General features: G+C 42.8%; 1 protein-coding gene across 6 annotated transcripts in view; it reads left to right on the top strand.

Annotated features, from left to right (window-relative positions):
• Positions 1-20,813, top strand: part of pde5ab (phosphodiesterase 5A, cGMP-specific, b) — a 116,826-nt gene that overhangs the window by 14,415 nt on the left and 81,598 nt on the right. For 5 of the 6 annotated variants that reach the window (XM_063043554.1, XM_063043555.1, XM_063043552.1 and 2 more), the window contains 3 exons: positions 2,541-3,114; positions 9,628-9,717; positions 15,686-15,757. In XM_063043554.1, the coding sequence (XP_062899624.1) occupies positions 2,541-3,114; positions 9,628-9,717; positions 15,686-15,757 (736 nt within the window). Of the gene's footprint in view, positions 1-1,450; positions 1,520-2,540; positions 3,115-9,627; positions 9,718-15,685; positions 15,758-20,813 lie in introns of all 6 variants that reach the window. The other variant, XM_063043558.1, reaches the window with a different exon arrangement.

The following is a 20,813-nucleotide window of genomic DNA, read 5'->3' as shown; positions in this document are numbered from 1 at the left end:
GCTACTGCCCCATTCATGACACCCTTGTGGGAAACACTGCTCTCCACTGAACAGTTCAGGTATTATCCTCTGTGAGAAAAAATGTTTCAGTGATCCACAGTCCTCATTGCTTCATTCCTCACTTCAAAACCTGCTTATGTTTTTGCTGAGTCCCTCCTTTTCCAATTTGATCACACTTTGCCTAAAGAATAATTTCAGTGTGATGTAAAATAGGTTAAATATTGCATTCTAAGATCTCTTTCATAATAACCCTGCAATTTTCCACCAATTCATTTTAAAGCAGTGTAGATTTGATTTCCCAAAATGCACTGTATTTATGGAAGAACGCCTTTGTAGCATCAACTCAGTTTTTAAATCATTACCACCAAGTAAGTCTTGGAAGCATCTTTCCAGGACTGAACCGCCGGCTATTGAATATTTCTCATCTCTCAGTGCCTGATTGGTAGAGACCACCCTCCAGCCATTATTCTGTATCCCAATGTGAGCATTGCAGGTTTAGCATCACTCCTCTTTTTCTTCACGGATTTTCCAAAGAGCTTCATTGTTATTATGGACTTGGATATTGTGATTATAATAGCAATGAAGCAGTCAACATTTGGTGCAGTAACATTCTGAAATTTGCAGCAATCTTATGATTATATTTCCATCTTTATTTCATGCACTGTAAAGAGAGAGTGGATAGACCAGGATTGTTTCCCTTCAGTGAGCGAGGCTGGTGGGTGACTTGAAAGAGGTTTATATGAAGATGAGGGGCACTGATAGAGTGGACGGCCATACTCTTTTTCCCAGGGTCAGGGAACAACTCTTCCACACAGAGGAGGCAATATATGGAATGAACTGTCAGAGGAAATTGAAGGCATAGGTACAATTACAACATTTGAAAGATGTTTCGACAGGTACATAACAGATGATAGGAAAGATTTGAAGAAATATAAGGAAAAGGAAAGAAGATGAGATTAGTTCAGGAAGGCATGGGCAAGTTGACCGAAAGGACCTCTGTGCTGCATAACTCTATGACTCTAGATGTTACAAACATTTCTGAACAAGTGTGCTTATTTCTTTGTATTTAATTGAGAGAATTTTTAGCCTAATTGATCAACCCACTGTTGCTGAATGACGGTGCCTGCTTTTTAGTTCATCTCTGATTGCAACTGGCATCAAGAACATGAAAGTGCACACTGGAGAAGTCAGTGTGTGTTTTGTGTAGTGATGAACACCATCACTTTGGCACTAACTGCAAAATCCAAGACATGGCGTTATTGATTGGTTGATGCAGTGACATGTCATGTTGCTCGTCAAATTTGTTAATAGCTCCTGAACTGTCTTAGCTAAGTTGGCATGATTATTCTACAATTTTTCTTACTTGTATATCTGCACTGTATGTTATCTAGCACTGATCAAACTGCTAATATATTTTAGATAATTTATTTGTATATTATTAATTTCACAGATTCAGTCCTCCATCTGGTCAGTTAAATTAATACACATGCCTCCCTTATCGTTCTGTTACTAAAATTAGGTAAGGCACCCCAGGTACACCTTGTAATTGTTCTCTTGGTGTTCTCCAAGAATTTCTGCAGTGAATTATTCTCTTTCTTTTACAATCGCTGTCAGTTGACACCATTTTCACTCTTCTCTATGAGAAGACTATATAGCTTTGTGGTCCATTCCAGAAAACCTAGATTGACACTCTATTGCAGGGAATGTTGTATGCTCCAAAAGAGATGTCATCCTTTGGAAGATACTTTAGATCAAGGTCTCCCAGATGGATGTATATTAAATATTTTGAAAAAAGTACATATATTTTTTAAAGTACACCCCTGCTCCCTACCAAATGACACGAGAAGGCTTGGTGGCATTTTCTATCTGTACCCTTGATTTGGTAGAAATGAGTGAGGGAGGGAGAGAATGAAGGATTGAGGTCATCTCCCCATTCCTAGAATGGATGCAACTAAGAGACATCTTGAAGTGTTGTCCAGTCTAGTCCATGGCAGGAGCGAGCATCACTGGTTGTCAGTAGGTGTGGGGCTGTCACATTCCCACACAATATCATCATGTGGTGCATAATTTTTCAGAATTTCGCAGGCCTTAAGATAATCAGAGCTACCCATATCGTGGCCACAAATTCCCAATGAGGGAAAGATGGAAATTCAGCCGATTGAATCCTCCGAGGAGCGCTGTGTCATATAAAGATCAGTAACGAATCACTTACCTTCACTTATTCATAGAGACAAAGTCAGCGACCCCCATTCGTGTCATGATCATGTTACGTTGTCAGCCATCTGGCCCTTCCACTCAGGGTATTTGTGTTCTGCACTCAGTCCAGCAGCAGCTTCTGCATTGTAATGCACCAGACATGGCTGAACCCCCAAGCAATATTGGCTACATTAGAAACAATGGTGATATTTTCCATCTGTGCCCTTGGGTCAATAGAAGTGTAATACTCCACCTAGTTTCTTACCACAATCTTTGAGGAGCCATCAGTGTTGGAAATAAACAGCAATTTCATTTTCATCAGCTCGTGTGCTTACATTTCACAGGGAAATGGTCAATGCATGGTTCGCAGAGAGAGTACACACTTCAAATGAAACTGCAAGGGATTTGAACTTAGTGCATAAGATGGCCCGGTCGGAGAGTGCAATCCCAGGGACTCCTACCAGAAAAATCTCAGCTTCCGAATTTGACAGACCCCTCAGACCCATTCTTGTTAAAGACTCTGAAGGGTCTTTAACGTTTGTCTTTGATTCAGACAAGAAGGATCAGATGCTGTCGAAAGTCCGTAAACCTGGCTGTGAGGCCGCACCAGTCGACGACCAGTGCTCCAGACTTTTAGAGCTTGTCAGAGACATCTCCAGCCATTTGGATGTCACAACACTCTGTCACAAAATCTTTCTGCACATTAATGAAGTGATCTCTGCAGACAGATACTCACTTTTCCTCGTGCATGAGGACAGCTCAAACGAAAAGTTTCTTGTCAGTCGGCTCTTTGATGTTGCAGAAGGTTCCACTCCTGAAGAAGCTTCAACTAACTGTATTCGCATAGAATGGAACAAAGGGATTGTAGGGCATGTAGCAGCTACAGGAGAGCCACTGAATATTAAAGATGCATACAAGGTTTGTACATCCCTTTATTTACAATGCAGAAATAATAGGGTTAATTACTCTTGATATCAAGGACATTATTTGTGTGGGAAAAATGATATAATAGTACAGGTCGACCTTCACTAATCTGGCACCATTGGGACCTGAGGAGTGCCGGATTAGTGAAAGTGCTGATTTACAGAAGGATCACATTAAGCATAATCAGTGCCGGATTATCTAAGGAACCGGAATACAGCTAGTCGGATTAGTGAGGGTTAACCTGTACTTATTTTATTTAGAGATGTGTCACAGAGAAAGCCCTTTCCACAATTTGAGCCGCCCCACCCCAGCAACCCCGGCAGCCCTGATTTAGTTCTAATCTAATCACGAGACAATTTACAATGGCCAATTAACCTACGTCTTTGGATTGTGGGAGGAAGTGGAACATCTGGGGGAAACCAGGCATTCCACAGGGAGGATATACAGAGACTCCTAACAGAGGACTCTGGAATTGCACTCCAAACTCCAACGCCCTGAGCTGTGATAGTGCTAACGCTACTGTGGTGCCTATGATGTTGGTACGACAAAACAGAATGGAAAATTTGACCACAAGCCCAAAAGACATAGGACAGAATTAGGCCATTTGGCTCATCAAGTCTGCTCGGCCATTTCATCATGGCTGAGTTATTCTCTAAATCTATTCTCCCGCCTTCTGCCTGTAGCCTTTGTTGATCTTACCTATCAACCCTGCTTTAAGTATGTCTAGAGTCACCATGCTCTGGTTAAAGATATTTTTCTTCATCTGTGCTCTTAAGGGATGTCCTATTCTGAGGCTGTGCTCTCTGGCCCTAGCCTCCCCCACTATAGGAAACATCCTCTCCATGTCCACTCTATCTAGGCCTATCAATATTTGATGAATCTCAATGTGATCCTCCTTCATTCTTATAAACTCCAGTGAGTACAGACCCAGAGGCAGATGCAGCTCCTTAGAGACCGTGTTAAGGAACTGGAGCTGCAGCTTGATGACCTTTAGCTTGTTAGGGAAAGTGAAGAGGTGGTAGACAGGAGCTACAGGGAGGTAGTCACCACAAGGCTACAGGAGACAGATAAATGAGTGACTGTCAGGAGAGGGAAGGGGGAATGTCAGATGGTGGAGAGCACCCCCTGCGGCCATCCCTCTCAACAATAAGTACTTCATCTTGAGTACTGTAGGGGGGAATGACCTACCTGGGGGAAGTAACAGTGGCTTTGCCTCTGGCATAGAGTCTGGTCCTGTGGCTCAGAAGGGTAGGGAATGAAGAGAATGGCAGCAGTGATAGGGGACCCTATAGTTAGGGGGACAGATAGGTGATTCTGTGGACGTGAAAAAGAAACACGGATAGTAGTTTGCCTCCCAGGTACCAGGGTCCAAGATGTTTCTGAACATGTCCATAATATCCTGAAAAGGGAGGGTGAACAGCCAGAAGTCTGGTATACTGGTACCAATGACATAGGTAGAAAAGGGAGGAGGACCTAAAAGCAGAATACAGGGAGTTAGGAAGGAAGCTGAGAAGCAAGACCTCAAGGGTAGTAATCTCTGGATTGCTGCCTGTGACACATGACAGTGGGATAGTAATTGAATGCAAGGAAGGACAAGCCAATGATTGGGTACAAATGCAGACAGAGTAAAGAGTTCAATTGTACCACAGAGGAAAATTTCAAAAGGGCTAAGGATGCAGGATTAAAGGTGGAATAAGGTGGATGAACTGATGGCGCAATTAGAAATTGATTGGTAGGATGTTGTGGGCATCACTGAGTCGTGGCTGAAGGAAGGCCATAGCTGGGAGATTAACATCAAAGGGTATACTTGGTATCGAAAGGACAGACAGGAAGGCATAGGTGGTGGTGTTACTCTGTTGGTAAGAGATGGAATTACATCTTTAGAAAGAGGTGACATAGGGTCAGAGAACGTCGAATCTTTGTGGGTGGAGTTAAGAAAATGCAAGGGCGGAAAAAACACATTATGGGAACCATATATAGGCCTGCAAATAATAGTCAATATGTCGGGTTGAGATTGCAAAGGGAGCTAGAAAATGCATGTAATAGGATAATGACACAATTGTAATGGGAGGCTTCAATATGCAAGGGGATTGGGAAAATCAGGTTGGTGTTTGATCACAAGAGAGGGAATGTGCTGAATGCGAGATACCTTTTTTTTTCAAGTAAAAAGAAAGAGATGGCTTTTTAAAGCAGCTTTTGCTTGAGCCTACGCTGAGAAAGGCTATCTTAGATTGGGTGCTGTGTAATAACCCAGATCTTATTAGGGAGCTTAACATAAAGGAACCCTTAGGAGGCAAAGATCGTAATACGATTGAATTCCCCCTGCAATTTGAGAGGCAGAAGCATAAGTCAGATGTATCAGGATCACAATGGAATAAAGGGAATTATAGAGGCATGAGAGAGGTGGATTGGAAGAGAATAGTGGTGGGGATGACAGCAAAGCAGAGGTGGCTGAAGTTTTTGGGAACAGTTCACAAAGCACAATATAGGTATATCCCACAAGAAGAAGTTCTCAAATGGCAGGGGTAGGCAACTGTGGCTGACAAGGGAAGTTAAGGACTACATAAAAGACAAGGAAAGGGCATATGAGGTAGCAAAAGTGAGTGGGAAGTTGGATGATTGGGAAGCTTTTAAAATCCAACAAAAGACAACTTAAAAAAAGCTATCGGAAGGGAAAAGATGAACTATGAGGGCAGACTAGCCAAGAATATAAAGCAGAATACCAAAAGTTTTTTCAGTTATTTAAAGAATAAAAGGGAGGTGATAATTGATATTGGACTACTGGAAAATGATGCTGGTGAACTAGTAATGAGAAATGACTGAAGAACTTAATGGGCACTTTGTATCTGTCTTCACTGTGGAAGAAACTAGTAATGTGCCAGAGGTTTGTGAGGGTCAGGGAGCAGGATTGAGTGCCATTGCTATTACATAGGAAAAAGTGCTAGGCAAACTCAAAGGTCTTAAGGTGCATAAGTCACCTAGGCCAGATGGACTACACCTCAGAGTCCTGAGAGAGGTTGTTGAAGAGATAATGGATACATTGGTCATGATCTTTCAAGAATCACTTGATTCTGGCATGGTCCCGGAAGACTCGAATATTGCAAATGTCACCCCACTCTTTAAGAAAAGAGAAAGGGAAAAGAAAGGAAATTATAGGCCAGTAAGCCCGGCCTCAGTGGTTGGGAAAGTGTTGGAGTCTATTATTATTAAGGATGAGGTTTCGGGCTACTTGAAAACTGAAGGTAAAATAAGTCAAGGTCAGCATGGTTTCTGTAAAGCAAAATCTTGCCTGATTAATCTGTTAGAGTAGGGTGGCAAAGGAGAGGCAGTGGATGTCGTTTACTTGGATTTTCAGAAGGCATTTGATAAGGTGTCAGACATGAGACAACTGGGCAAGAAAAAATCCAATGATGGTACAGGAAAGATACTGGCATGGATAGAGGAATAACTGACAGGCAGGAGGCAGCGAGTGGGAATAAAGGGGACCTTTTCTGGTTGGCTGCCAGTGACTATTGGGGTTCCTCAGGTCAGTATAGGGACCTCTACTTTTCACATTGTTTGTCAGTGATTTAGATAATGGAATCGATGGCTTCATGGCAAAGTTTGTAGATGATGTGAAGATAGGTAGAGGGGTTGATAGTGTTGAGAAAGCAATGCGATTGTAGCAGGACTTAGGCAAAGAAGTGGCAGATGGAGTACAATGTTGGGAAATGTACGGTAATGCATTTTGTTAAAAGGAATAATAGTGCAGACTATTATCTAAATAGGGAGAAAATTCAGACGGGGGTGCAGAGGACCGTATGAGGCTTTGTTGAACACTCCTAGTTGAACCTGTGGTAAAGAAGGGAAATGTAATATTGGCATTTATTTCAAGGAGAATAGAATATAAAAGCAAGGAGATGATGCTGCGGCTTTATAAGAACTAGTCAGGCCGCACTTGGAGTATTGTCAACAGTGCTGGGCCCCATATCTCCGAAAGGATGCGTTGTCATTGGAGAGAGTCCAGAAGAGGTTCACGAGAATAATTCTGGGAATGAAAGGGTTAACTTATAAGGTGCATTTGGCAGCTTTGGGCCTGTACTCACTGGAATTTAGAGGAATGCGGGGGGATCTTATTGAAATGTACCAAATGTTAAAAGGACTAGATAACGTAGATGTAGAGGGGATGTTTCCACTGATGAGCATATCCAAAACTAGAGGGCATAGCCTCAAAATTGAGGGGCATCCTTTTAGAATAGTGGTAAGGAGGAATTTCTTTAGTTAGAAGGTAGTGAATTTGTGGAATGCTCTGCCACAGACATCTTTGGAGGCCAAGTCTGTGGGTAAACTGAAAGTGGAAGTTGATCGTTTCCTGATTGGTCAGGGCATCAAGTGATAATGGCGTAAAGGCAGGTGTATGGGATTGAGTGGGATCCATGATCAGCCATGATGGAATGGTATAGCAGACTCAATGGGCTGAGTGGCCTAATTCTGCTCCTCAATTTCTTAGGAACAGAATTAAGACATTTGGCCCATCAACTCTGCTGCACCATTTCATCGTGGATGATCCATTTCTCTCTCAGTCCCAATCTCCTGCTCTTCCCGTATCCTCTCATGCCCTGACTGATCAAGAATCCATCAACCTCTGCCTTAAATATACTCAGTGACTTGGCCTCCACAGCTGCCAGTGGCAACGAATTCCACAGATTCACCACTCTAAAAAAAAATTCAACTCATCTCCACTCTTAAAGGGCACGCCTCTATTCTGAGGCTGTGTCCTCTGGTCAATGAAGATTTGCTTAATATTTGCACACAAATATTAAGGAAATCTTGGTGATTAAAAACATGTTCAGAATTTAAATTAGAAAATCAATAATACTTAGTTTTGATTTAGTTTTCCGGGAGACTGGTCCTTGAACAATGACAACATGGTAAACACAGCAAATAAAAATAAATGATTCAGGCTTGAAATGATTTCTGAAATGTATATACACCCAAAACATTCTCTAACCAATAACAATCCTTACAGAACCGTTTTTATTGCATCATAGAAACACTTTCCTGCAACAGTCCAACTCTTCCAGGAGCCTCAATAAAATGTTACTTATTAATTTTCACTGTCATCTTTTAACTCGTGTGCTGAAGAGATAACAGATACATTGCTATAGATAACAGAACTATGTTTCGTAGTTCTTTTCTGACTTTTATACTTTATAAACAAGAAAGTAATATGATTAGCAGGCTATTTAAATGTAAGCCTTTCATCTGCTCATTCTGAATTGCAGCCAGGAATATGAGGTTATCACATAAAGAAGCATTTGAATGATTCACAGTTAATCAATTTTTAGTCCAGAATTGTTCAATAACTGCAATAAATATGAGTTAAATTTTAAGTAAGAAAACAATTAATTGTACCCTACATCTGTCAATTGCCTTTTAATTTGTAAAGTTCTGCTTCTTATAAAGATGCTGTCCCAATATTAGTACCAGGGAACCATCAAGAACAATAGAAACAGTACAAACAACTAGGGCATAAACATAGAAACATAGAAAACCTACAGCACAATACAGGCCCATCAGCCCACAAAGTTGTGCTGAACATGTCCCTACCTTAGAAATTACTAGGCTTACCTATAGCCCTCTATTTTTCTAAGCTCCATGTACCTATCCAAAAGTCTCTTAAAAGACCCTATTGTATCTGCCTCCACCACCGTTGCCAGCAGCTCATTCCACGCACTTATCAGTTTTACTCACTGTGAGTAAAAATCTTACCCCTGACATCTCCTCTATACCTACTCCCCAGCACCTTAAACCTGTGTCCTCTTGTGGCAACCATTTCAGCCCTGGGAAAAAGCCTCTGACCATCCACACGATCAATGCCTCTCATCGTCATATACACCTCTGTCAGGTCACCTCTCATCCTCCGTCGCTCCAAGGAGAAAGGCCTATGGTTTCCACATCCTTCCTGTAGTGAGGTGACCAGAACTGAGCACAGTACTCCAAGTGGGGTCTGACCAGGGTCCTATATAGCTGCAATATTACCTCTTGGCTCCTAAATTCAATTCCATGATTGATGAAGGCCAATACGCTGTACGCCTTCTTAACCACAGAGTCAACCTGTGCAGCTGCTTTGAGCGTCCTATGGACTCGGACCCCAAGATCCCTCTGATCCTCCACACTGCCAAGAGTCTTACCATTAATACTATATTCCACCATCATATTGGACCTACCAAAATGAACCACTTCACACTTAGCTGGGTTAAACTCCAGCAATACTTTCCCTTTAGGAACTGTTGGACTGCAGATAATGATTTCTAATAGGATTTCCTCCCAAAATTTAACGTGCTACCGAGGAATAAACAGTGAAAACAGAATTATCTATTCTTCAGTCAGAGAATAAAAGTGAAGAAAAAAAAGCGAGGTTAAAAATCCACAATCTGTTGTTTGTTAATGTTGTATATTGCTATGTTTGGGGTTCTGTGTGCAAACATTGATAGTATCTCACAAAATATTCTCTAACCCTTACAGGACCCTAGATTCAATGCTGAAGTTGACCAGATCACAGGGTATAAGACACAGAGTATTCTCTCCATGCCAATAAAGAACCACAAAGGGGAGGTAGCTATACTTTACTGACACAGTATGATTTCAAATTGATCTAAACAAGTTGTATAAGGAGCTTTAACATAATTTATGTTACTATATTATACACTTTCTTCATAGCATGATGATTTCTTCGTAGCATCTTTCTGGAGCAGTGTCCAGCATTCTGTGTGATGTAACTAGATACCTTACAACTCCATTGAGACTTCATGGGATTAAAACAGCAAGCCTTGCAAATACGTAGCAGGACCATTTAGAAATTAAATTTGTTTTGTAACCCTGCATCCTGCTTTTCTTCTTTATGCATGTTTGCAGTACAGTAATATGACAGACAGGAAATCTTTCAAAGCAACTCACACAGAATGCTGGAGGAACTCAGCAGGCCAGGCAGCACCTATGGAAAAGAGTAAACAGTTGATGTTTTGGGCCGAGACCCTTTATCAGGACTGGAAAGAAAGAGGAGAAGTCAGTGCCAGAAGTTTGGGGGGTGGGGTGTGGAGAAGGAAAAGGAAGTACAAGGTGGTCTCTGATAGAGGAAAACGGCAGTTTTTACCCTACTTACAGAAAAACGTGCTGTTTTTCTTTATAAAATTTCAATGTAACCACAACCCTAACCCTGATGAGAGGAACTTTCTGCAGCAGTTTATCACTAACTCTCAAGGGCAATGAGGGATTGAAAATAGATCAGCTTTGCTAAGTTCACTGTGACCCATGAATACATTAAAAATATTACAAGGGAAAAGAGGATGCTTATAGGATAAATAAAGATCAACGAATGTTTGTAAATGTCAGTGGTTGTAGAAAATATTAATCAGAAGTGATTGAACTCAGTGTTGTGCTTGTGTCTGTAATTTGCTTGGTTGAAAGAAAAGGCACAGTTCTTTAAAGTTATGCTGCACTCAAACAATACAGGGGTCAAGGCCAGAGAAAATTTAATAGGAATGAGGTAAAGAGCTAAAATGATCGTTGCCACCTCCCCAACTTTTATAATGAAGTATTATCAATGACCTCCTTCATGAAATAAGAACTGTATTGATTTTCATTTGTGTTTGGTTTCGCAAGAGTTATAATTTATACTCTATAAGAGATTCTGTAAATGCTGGAAATCCAGAGCAACATATACACGAAATGTTGGAGAAACTCAGCAGGTCAGGCTACATCTATGGAAAGGAATAAGAAGTCGATGCTTCTGGCTGGGACCCTTCATCAGGACTGGAAAGGAAGTGGGAAGAAGCCAGAAGAAGAAGGTGGGGAAGGGGATGGAGCCTTAACTAGGAGATAGGTGAGGGAGAAGGTATGTGGGTGGGAGAAGAGGGGATAAAGTGAGGAGCTGGGAGGTGATGGTTAGAGAAGGTAAAGGGCTGAAGAAACATAGAAACATAGAAACATAGAAAATAGGTGCAGGAGTAGGCCATTCGACCCTTCGAGCCTGCACCGCCATTTATTATGATCATGGCTGATCATCCAACTCAGAACCCCGCACCAGCCTTCCCTCCATACCCCCTGACCCCTGTAGCCACAAGGGCCATATCTAACTCCCTCTTAAACATAGCCAATGAACTGGCCTCAACAGTTAGCTGTGGCAGAGAATTCCACAGATTCACCACTCTCTGTGTGAAGAAGTTTTTCCTAATCTCGGTCCTAAAAGGCTTCCCCTCTATCCTCAAACTGTGACCCCTCGTTCTGGACTTCCCCAACATCGGGAACAATCTTCCTGCATCTAGCCTGTCCAATCCCTTTAGGATCTTATACGTTTCAATCAGATCCCCCTTCAATCTTCTAAATTCCAACGAGTACAAGCCCAGTTCATCCAGTCTTTCTTCATATGAAAGTCCTGCCATCCCAGGAATCAATATGGTGAATCTTCTTTGTACTCCCTCTATGGCAAAGATGTCTTTCCTCAGATTAGGGGACCAAAACTGCACACAATACTCCAGGTGTGGTCTCACCAAGGCCTTGTACAACTGCAGTAGTACCTCCCTGCTCCTGCACTCGAATCCTCTCACTATAAATGCCAGCATACCATTCGCCTTTTTCACCGCCTGCTGTACCTGCATGCCCACTTTCAATGACTGGTGTATAATGACACCCAGGTCTCGTTGCACCTCCCCTTTTCCTAATCGGCCACCATTCAGATAATAATCTGTTTTCCTATTTTTGCCACCAAAGTGGATAACTTCACATTTATCCACATTAAATTGCATCTGCCATGAGTTTGCCCACTCACCCAACCTATCCAAGTCACCCTGCATCCTCTTAGCATCCTCCTCACTGCTAACACTGCCACCCAGCTTCGTGTCATCCGCAAACTTGGAGATGCTGCATTTAATTCCCTCATCCAAGTCATTAATATATATTGTAAACAACTGGGGTCCCAGCACTGAGCCTTGCGGTACCCCACTAGTCACCGCCTGCCATTCTGAAAAGGTCCCGTTTATTCCCACTCTTCGCTTCCTGTCTGCTAACCAATTCTCCACCCACACCAATACCTTACCCCCAATACAGTGTGCTTTAAGTTTGCACACTAATCTCCTGTGTGGGACCTTGTCAAAAGCCTTTTGAAAATCCAAATATACCACATCCACTGGTTCTCCCCTATCCACTCTACTAGTTACATCCTCAAAAAATTCTATGAGATTCGTCAGACATGATTTTCCTTTCACAAATCCATGCTGACTTTGTCCGATCATTTCACCGCTTTCCAAATGTGCTGTTATCACATCCTTGATAACTGACTCCAGCAGTTTCCCCACCACCGACGTTAGGCTAACCGGTCTCTAATTCCCCGGTTTCTCTCTCCCTCCTTTTTTAAAAAGTGGGGTTACATTAGCCACCCTCCAATCCTCAGGAACTCGTCCAGAATCTAACGAGTTTTGAAAAATTATCACTAATGCATCCACTATTTCTTGGGCTACTTCCTTAAGCACTCTGGGATGCAGACCATCTGGCCCTGGGGATTTATCTGCCTTCAATCCCTTCAATTTACCTAACACCACTTCCCTACTAACATGTATTTCACTCAGTTCCTCCATCTCACTGGACCCTCTGTCCCTTACTATTTCTGGAAGATTATTTATGTCCTCCTCAGTGAAGACAGAACCAAAGTAATTATTCAATTGGTCTGCCATGTCCTTGCTCCCCATAATCAATTCACCTGTTTCTGTCTGCAGGGGACCTACATTTGTCTTTACCAGTCTTTTCCTTTTTACGTATCTATAAAAGCTTTTACAGTCCGTTTTTATGTTCTCTGCCAGTTTTCTCTCATAATCTTTTTTCCCCTTCCTAATTAAGCCCTTTGTCCTCCTCTGCTGAACTCTGAATTTCTCCCAGTCCTCAGGTGAGCCACTTTCTCTGGCTAATTTGTATGCTACTTCTTTGGAATTGATACTATCCCTAATTTCTCTTGTCAGCCACGGGTGTACTACCTTCCTTGATTTATTCTTTTGCCAAACTGGGATGAACAATTGTTGTAGTTCATCCATGCAACCTTTAAATGCTTGCCATTGCATATCCACCGTCAATCCTTTAAGTGTCATTTGCCAGTCTATCTTAGCTAATTCACGTCTCATACCTTCAAAGTTACCCCTCTTTAAGTTCAGAACCTTTGTTTCTGAATTAACTATGTCACTCTCCATATTAATGAAGAATTCCACCATATTATGGTCACTCTTACCCAAGGGGCCTCTCACGACAAGATCGCTAATTAACCCTTCCTCATTGCTCAAAACCCAGTCCAGAATAGCCTGCTCTCTAGTTGGTTCCTCGACATGTTGGTTCAAAAAACCATCCCGCATACATTCCAAGAAATCCTCTTCCTCAGCACCTTTACCAATTTGGTTCACCCAGTCTACATGTAGATTGAAGTCACCCATTATAACTGCTGTTCCTTTATTGCACACATTTCTAATTTCCTGTTTAATACCATCTCTGACCTCACTACTACTGTTAGGTGGCCTGTACACAACTCCCACCAGCGTCTTCTGCCCCTTAGTGTTACGCAGCTCTACCCATATCGATTCCACATCTTCCCGGCTTATGTCCTTCCTTTCTATTGCGTTAATCTCTTCTTTAACCAGCAACGCCACCCCACCTCCCCTTCCTTCATGTCTATCCCTCCTGAATATTGAATATCCCTGAACGTTGAGCTCCCATCCCTGGTCACCCTGGAGCCATGTCTCTGTGATCCCAACTATATCATAATCATTAATAACAATCTGCACTTTCAATTCATCCACCTTATTACGAATGCTCCTTGCATTGACACGTAAAGCCTTCAGGCGCTCTTTTACAACTCTCTTAGCCCTTGTGCAATTATGTTGAAAAGTGGCCCTTTTTAATGCTTGCCCTGGATTTGTCGGCCTGCCACTTTTACTTTTCTCCTTTGTACTTTTTGCTTCTACGCTCACTTTACACCCCTCTGTCTCTCTGCACTGGTTCCCATCCCTCTGTTGTGAACTAACCTCCTCACGCCTAGCCTCTTTAATTTGATTCCCACCCCCCAACCATTCTAGTTTAAAGTCACCTCAGTAGCCCCCGCTAATCTCCCTGCCAGGATATTGGTCCCCCTAGGATTCAAAGAAGGGAGAGGAGAGTGGACCTGGAAGAAAAGGAAGGAGGAAGGGTGCCAGAGGGAGGTGAAAAAGCAGGTAAGGAGCAGAGAAAAGTTACATGAGGAACCAGAATGGGGAATGGAAGAAGAAAGAAGAAAGAGGGGCGAGAAATTACCAGAAGTTAGAGAAATTAATGTTTTTGCCGCCAGATTGGAGGCTACCCAGACAGAATATGAGGCGTAGCTCCTCCAACCTGAGAGGCTGCAACAGAGGAGGCCGTGGACAAACATGTCAGAATGGGAATGAGATTGGAATTAAAATGGAAAATCTTGCTTGTTGCAAATAGAGTGAAGGTGCTCAACAGAGCAGTCCCCTGATCTGTATCGGGTTTCACCAATGTAGGTGAGACTGCACCTGGAGCACTGCGTACCATAGCTGACCCAAACAATCTCACAACTGAAGTGTTGCCCCATCTGAAAGGACTCTTTGGCGCCCTGAATAAGGGGGAAGGAGGAGGTGAATGGGCAGGTGTAGCACTTTCTCTGTTTGGATTCTAGCCTCAGATGTTAAAATGTAAACAATGTTAGAACAATTCTTATCAATTAATTTTAACATTGTGCTTTAATAAGAAAATAACCATGATTTGGCCAATATTTATTGCTGAAACTACAACATTAATTTATTTTTATTTGTGGGATCCATTTATTGGCTATAAAATATTTTAAGGCATCCCAGGAGACATGAGTGACACTAATGATTTCCGTAATCTCTTCAACTTTCTTTTGGAATAATGTATTGTGATTTGAACTATTAATAGGACAGTAATTGTTCTGATTAGTTATACCCAGTTAAAGGAGATGGTAGAGGTCACTGAAGAAATGATGGAGTTACTGATCAGATGGTTGCTGTGGAAGAGACTTGGGAAGGTGATGGAGAGAGAACCAAAGAGGTAAAACAAGGAGGGGAGTGGCCAGGATAATTGCAAGGATGCAAGATGTAACAAATCTATCTTGAGGAGTTTGATGCCTTGGGCTTCACAACAGTGGCCCAGGTAGGTAGGGTCTGATCATAAGTTAGAAATAAACCTCAACTCTCAGGCTGTTACCAATGTTCAAGGGTCATATTGTATGCACATCTCATATGTGAAACGAATTTGTGTGTCGCACCACAGTGGTTTCCATGCTTAATTACTTTTAATTCACTATAATAATCAGATTAGATATCTGGAAATGTCCTTTATTTGTAAAAATTGAACCTGATTGTGTTTAATGTCAGGATTTAAAATAAAATTAAATAATAGAGCATAGCAAGATTTTACCTTACGATAGAATATTCCTCGGTTAGTGTATCCTTTGTTCATTTGGAACTCTCTGGAGATCTATCAATTACTTTAAGCGGTATCTGATTTCTATTTAACCATTTCTGTTTACCAGGTAGTTGGTGTTGCTCAGGCAATCAACAAGAAATGCGCAACTCATGGAACGTTTACCAAAAATGATGAAAAGGTAAGATGGTATAATTAAAGACTAAATTCTCCATCTACCGATTCTGATTATTGTGATTTGATAAGAGCCAGAAAGTACATGAGAACACCACCACCCACAGGTTTTCCTCCAGGCTACACACTTCTCTGACTTTGAAATACTGTGCATCACTGTTCATAAATTTTGAACCTTCCTATCTTACCGCATTCACCAGAACATGTACAATAGTTCAGGAAGACAGCTTACCAACGCTTTGGCCTTGGAGAATAGTATGAAATCTGTCTCTAGTATTTAAGTATTAAACACTACATGTGATCATTTGAACTTGTTGTTCCATCATGGCGTGTGCTTTTAAATTTGCAAATCAAGTTTTCTAGAGAACAATTACATTCAAACAGAACTGTAATAGTTTGGTATCTACTTCTTAGTTCAGTGTGATTTGAGAGTAAAATGATATCAACCTGGTATAGTCCTTAATTTCTCTTCTTGGAGTTCTTCCTTCTCTGTTTTCTACTCCTCCACATCATTGTTTGAAAGCATTGAACCTTACTGAGGGAGAGCTCCATAATATTGATGGACACGGAGCAATTCTCTCCACTGGGTCACTAATGTTGTTGAGATATCTACCGCTGGAGGTCTACTGCTCACCTGGATACTACGGTCACTATCATTAAACGGCAAACAGACAAATGCTTAAAACAAGAGACGCTGGAAATCCAGAGCAATATACACAAAATGCTGGAGGAACTCAACTGCTCCTGCAGCATCTATGGTATCTTCATCAGAGTATCAGCCTAAAATATCGACTGTTTATTCCTCTCCATAGGAGCTGACTCGCCAGTAGAGTTCCTCCAGCATTTGCTCTGGCTAATGCTTTATATTACTGTCAACATGATTCAAATATAAGTATATTGGTGTCTGAGTCAGAGATTACAGTACAAGTTTCAGTTCAATTCTGAATGTACAATGTAGGGTAATATTTTTAAGAAATTCATCATCTTGAGTGGTATTGAAATCAGAGATTTGCATACCAGAACAGTGAACAACTTGATGCACAGTGCCTCTTTGCAGGTGATTGAAAGATTTGTCCAGTTTGTGTGCCTTGCGCTCACCTGTTTTTTTCTTATGGTTATTTATGGCAGCTTAGCAATATTTAAAGAAAAGAAGTTATTTTACCATGGTACTTCTGAGAACCAGTTTTCTCAGTGGACGTGACACAAAGCTTAATTGTTGCAATTGTGGCTGTATAGCAATTCAAATTTAGTTGTTGTTGAAAAAATTGGTATAATTGAAGAGGTATGTGATTTGATTTCTGTAGTCATACTCTCATATCCCCATTATCACCCGACTTACATATCATCATGGGCCATCCTGTCACTGAAATTGGCCAAATTTGCATGGACCCAAAAACACGCTGGAGTCTCAATAGTAAACATAATGTACTTGAGTTTCTCCAATCTTAAACTTTGCCAATGACTTAGAATATAGAGGCATATTAATATAGCTATCGTCAGGTCTGTATAGGCAGGCACCTCCCAATCTCCACTCAGCTAACAAGACTCACCTGCCACTTGTTTCCAGCTCATCGCCTACAGTCTATTTAAACCCAACTCTTATCCACAATCCTTGGTCATCACTGAACCAGCCAGCCTCATCCAGTTGCTCCTAGCCTTTAATTATTTTGTTTTCTGTGAGTTTAGAATCTGTTCTCTCTTGTTTTGTTGCCCCTGTGGCTTGTTAGTTTGCAGTTGATCGTTAAAGTTCTCACTGTTAAATCATCTCCACTGCTCTGCTTTTGGGACAAACCTCTACAATACCTGATAGGATGGGTGAATTGACCCAGCAGAATTTGCTTGTCTAAGGGAAATTGTTGGTCGTCAAGTGCACAAGATCCAGAAGCAGCAGGAAACTATTGACCAAACAAGAGAATATCTGCAGATGCTGGAAATCCGAGCAACACACACAAAATGCTGGAGCAACTCAGCAGGTCTGGTTGCATCTGTGGAAAAAAGTACAGTCGACATCTCGACCTGAAATGTCAACTGTACTTTTTTCCATAGATGCTGCCTAGGAAACTATTGACCATCTGCTTGCCACTGTCTTCCCACTCTACATCTCAATACAGCAACCCCATGACAGTCAATCTCCTCACTCTGAGCCCCAGATTCCAATGCCCAAACACTTCAATGGATCCTCAACCTGCTGCCGCAACTTCCTGTCCCAGTGTGCCTTATGCTTCGAGCTGTAGCCAGCTCTGTAATCTGAGTTTCTCCAGTGTTTTGTGTCTGTTGCTCTGCCTAACAAGTCACCACCTCACATTTCAACATAATTGTATAAGGGCGAATGGTATGCTGGCATTTATAGCGAGAGGATTCGAGTACAGGAGCAGGGAGGTACTACTGCAGTTGTACAAGGCCTTGGTGAGACCACACCTGGAGTATTGTGTGCAGTTTTGGTCCCCTAATCTGAGGAAAGACATCCTTGCCATAGAGGGAGTACAAAGAAGGTTCACCAGATTGATTCCTGGGATGGCAGGACTTTCATATGAAGAAAGACTGGATGAACTGGGCTTGTACTCGTTGGAATTTAGAAGATTGAGGGGGGATCTGATTGAAACGTATAAGATCCTAAAGGGATTGAACAGGCTAGATGCAGGAAGATTGTTCCCGATGTTGGGGAAGTCCAGAACGAGGGGCCACAGTTTGAGGATAGAGGGGAAGCCTTTTAGGACCGAGATTAGGAAAAACTTCTTCACACAGAGAGTGGTGAATCTGCGGAATTCTCTGGCACAGGAAACAGTTGAGGCCAGTTCATTGGCTATATTTAAGAGGGAGTTAGATATGGCCCTTGTGGCTACGGGGGTCAGGGGGTATGGAGGGAAGGCTGGGGCGGGGTTCTGAGTTGGATGATCAGCCATGATCATAATAAATGGCGGTGCAGGCTCGAAGGGCCGAATGGCCTACTCCTGCACCTATTTTCTATGTTTCTATGGACCAATCCAAGATTGCCTTCATCATCTCTGTCTTGACTGCATGAGCTCTGACCTAGGCAGCCACTAACTGGGACAAGAAAACCCCTATTTGCAATAAATATGATGAATTCACCGCTGAGGTGCACTGTGTTTTGACCATCTGCAAAGTGGAGGAGGGGCCAGTGGATTGGATATTTTGCCTGTTTCAAGGCTCATGCTTAGTGCTGGATTACACTATGGACCTTAGGACCCTCGTGGTGGAATGTGGTTGGAATGCAGAAGCATTGCTGGCCCATTACCGGCACGGCCTCCTGGAGTGATTGAAAGATGAGCTGGCAACCTGGGAGAAGCCCAATGACCTCACGAGCCTCAGCACTCTGGCCCGTCAAACTGACAAATGTCTAATGGAATGACCCTGCTTATCATTAGCCAGAACCCCAGTTCCATTCCCAGAACCATTTCAGCCTGTAGGACTCTCATCAGCAACATCTCTAGAACTCAGACAGCTAGGGAGAGCTCCCTTAACCCCACCTTCTGCTTCCCCCCACCCCAAGAGCATGAGTATTGGTGAAGAAACAACTTGTGCACTTACTGTGGAGCCGCTGTTTGCCCGTGTATCAAATGCCCAGTGCACTCAAGAAGCTGCATCGACAGGTAGCGATGAGGGGCTTTCTACTTGATAAGCTCCACCTGCCCCTGGCTCCTTGTCCTAGCACCATAGGCTGAATCACCTTCTCTGTCCTCCTCCTCACCCCTATGCGTCTACACACACAGGAGCCTCTGGTGGATTCCATCACAGCAGGCAGCTTTCTGGACTGGACTCTTGTGTGCAGCTTGGTCTCCCTACTGAACCGGTCTCTTACCCCTTCCGCATCACGGCCACTGACTGACATCCCTTGGGGTCTGGGATAGTCAGAACGTGCACACAGTCTTTGCACATTAGCATTGGAGAGCACTGTGAGTCCATCCGATTCCTCTTTATCAACTCACCCAACACTCTAATCTTGGGTTATTCCTGGTTCTCCACTCATGACCCTCACCTTACCAGGTCATTCCAGTCCACTGCTGAGCTGGGGTTTCACCTGCTGGACCACCTGCCTGAAACCTCAGTTGAATCACCCCATATATGCGTAGAGATGAGGGAAACCCTCACCTCACCAAACTCCCACAGGAGTACCACAAACTTGCCGTCGCCTTCAGTAAGAGGGCCAGCGCCCTGCAGATGCACAGGTCTACGCGACCGTGCAATTGACCTCTTCCCAGACAGCACCCCTCAGCAAGGTCGTCTCTTCTTCCTCTCCCCTCCTAAGACCCAAGCCATGAATGATTACATTATTGAGATTCTTTGTGAAAAAGAAAAATGTTGGTCTCTGTGCCTGCATCAAGGACCATGGACTCAACAAGTCACTGTTAAGGACCGCTATCCACTCCCCTTGATGGATAGCGCATTGAAAACATTCCATGGGGCCAAGATTTTCAGCAAGTTGGATCTAGGGAGTGCACACAACCTGATCCACATCTGCCAGGGGGATGAGTGGAAGACAGCGTTTATAACAGCCACTGGCTAATATGAGAACTCAGTGATGCCTTTTGGACTTTCCAACAGAACAGCTGCTTTGCAAGCCTTCATTAACAAAATCCTCCAGGACATGCCACACAGGTATGTGTTCATCGACTCTACGACATCTCCATCTTCTCCAAGGACCCTCAAGACCACATCTGTCAAATCCGTTCAGAGCTTCAGCATCGCCTTAGAAACCAACTGTACTGCAAGTTAGGAAAATGCCAGTTTCACACCCAAGATATTTCCTTCCTGGGTGATGTCCTTTCACCCCAAGGCATAACTGTGGACCCAGAGAAAGTGTGCATCATCATTAAATCAGCCCGAACCCCACACCCTTAAACAGCTCTAGCACTTTTTGGGCATCTCCAACATCTCTCACCATTTTATTGAAACGACAGCCAAATTGTTGCTCTTCTCAAATTACCTAGTTTACCAAGTCACCTACCTCACTGATAATCTGGTCTGCTGCCATGGACCACTCTTTTCAAGGCGTTCAAGAGATGCTTCAGTACAGTACTCCGCCATTTGAACCCCTCTAGACC

The sequence above is a fragment of the Mobula hypostoma genome, chromosome 3, assembly GCF_963921235.1.
Source record: "Mobula hypostoma chromosome 3, sMobHyp1.1, whole genome shotgun sequence".
NCBI lineage: Eukaryota > Metazoa > Chordata > Chondrichthyes > Myliobatiformes > Myliobatidae > Mobula > Mobula hypostoma.
This window is presented reverse-complemented; position numbering and strand designations above follow the sequence as displayed.